This window comes from Oryzias melastigma, unplaced genomic scaffold (assembly GCF_002922805.2).
Source record: "Oryzias melastigma strain HK-1 unplaced genomic scaffold, ASM292280v2 sc02301, whole genome shotgun sequence".
Classification (NCBI taxonomy): Eukaryota; Metazoa; Chordata; class Actinopteri; order Beloniformes; family Adrianichthyidae; genus Oryzias; species Oryzias melastigma.
Genome location: NW_023418876.1, coordinates 1 through 1,657, shown reverse-complemented (window position 1 = coordinate 1,657; position 1,657 = coordinate 1). Strand labels below are relative to the sequence as shown.

Here is a 1,657-nt window from a genome sequence, read left to right as displayed (position 1 = left end):
ATTTGGTGTGTAATTGCTGCATCTCCTGGTATCAGATATTCAAAAATTACCTGTTTAAACCTCAGCTGACTTTGTCAAAACATGAAACGGGCAAAAGCTTCACCGCGATGCTGAAGAATTGAGAAAGTAGCTAAAAACAGTAGCCAAAAATGCTACAAAATGTTATGTTTTTTAAGGTCATCCTCCAATCCTTCAATTTTAGCACCGGAGTTGTTACGTCGCCTCTTTTAAGACATGACAGCTGGTTTTTCCACATTTATTTGAAGTTATAGATCCAAAACAAAAGGAATTGTGCTGTTGGCTCTACAGTTGTATTGTAAATACATGCGAGTTCCGGCGTCTACCTAAGTTTCACCCATAATTCACGCAAAGGCTCATGGGGGCTAGGAATAAGGTCAATATAAACAAACTGGAATGAGTTGAATCTTGCAGAGAGTTGGCAGATTTTATCCTGTACTCACAGTTTGGTCCTCAATGTTTCCTTGAATCAAAGAGATGTTTGGCCCTGTAGTCTGCTCCTCCATCCTCCTCTGCCTGCAGCACCAAAGAAAAGGGGAACAGTCACTCTGTTAGGCGCTTTATGTCAGACATTTTGGTTTTTTGTTCCTCAAAGGACAAAACATACAGAATGTAGCTTTAAAGTTTATAAAGACACGACAAGTCCTACCCTTCATATTGTTCTTGCGTAAGACGTCCGCTGGAGCTCTGACCTCCCCTCTTCCCAGCATGACTTTCCAAAGGCCCCACCCCTCTTCCTCTTCCTCCTCGTCCTCCAGACTGTCCATCTCTGAATGGCTGGTTGTAACCTCGACCTCTTCCTCGACCCCGTCCATGTGCACTGGAAGTTAAAAATAGTTCAGGATCAGTGAACTTCAATATTTAGAAATAAATGACAAAACATCTTAACATAGCAGCCTAAGACAGAGACCTTGACAGGAGACAGAAGGGGTATCTAGTGGGACCAAGGCTTCATGAGCGACTGCCTTGCTTGTTTAGCAGCTAACCCTTTTTCAGTAATTACTGATTAGCTGGATTGAGGATTGATCAAATATCACATTGATCCTATTTATTACTACACCAGAAAGATATATGAGTTCTTATTAGAAAAGTATATGATGCCTCTTTGGTTGATCCACTAAAACTCTATAAACCAATTTTACACAAAATAGTCAATATTTCACTAATATGATAGAAATGAGTCTGGTTAGGTTTTTAAATGTAACAATGAAAGATAGTGTTGCCTTTAAGAAATCAAAGACATTAATGGATAGTTGATAAGGTTGACCGATCAGTGTTTCTAACATTCCTTCCTGCCATTGTTCATGTAGCATCTGCTGGTTTACTAGGTCTCAGTGTCAAACATGGAATCCCTGAAAAAGCAGGTATGTGGCTTTGTACAGTTGTGCTCATAAGTTTACATAACCTGTAAAAAATTATGATTTCTTAGTCCTTTTTAATAGATTATGAATGATAACGCAAAAACTTTTTTACGGCAGTGGTTGGGTGAAGCCATTAAAGACTCTATCCACACACACATTTACACACTGGTGGCGGCTACGCTGACCTATACTGGACCAATCTACCATCAGAAACAAGGTGGGGTTCAGTGTCTTGCCCAGGATGCTTCCCACGTGGGCGACAAGGCAAGAATTGAACC

At 40.4% G+C, this 1,657-nt stretch overlaps 1 protein-coding gene across 1 annotated transcript in view; it reads right to left on the bottom strand.

Annotated features, from left to right (window-relative positions):
* Positions 1-862, bottom strand: part of LOC112139145 (protein mono-ADP-ribosyltransferase PARP15-like) — a gene marked incomplete at its 3' end in the record, with an annotated part of 2,583 nt that extends 1,721 nt beyond the window's left edge. Inside the window, exons 1-2 of the mRNA XM_024261842.2 lie at positions 668-862; positions 462-534 (exon numbers count right to left, since the gene is read on the bottom strand). Coding sequence (XP_024117610.1) covers positions 462-524 — 63 coding nt within the window. The remainder of the gene's footprint in view (positions 1-461; positions 535-667) is intronic.
* Between the last annotated feature and the right edge of the window lie 795 nt (positions 863-1,657).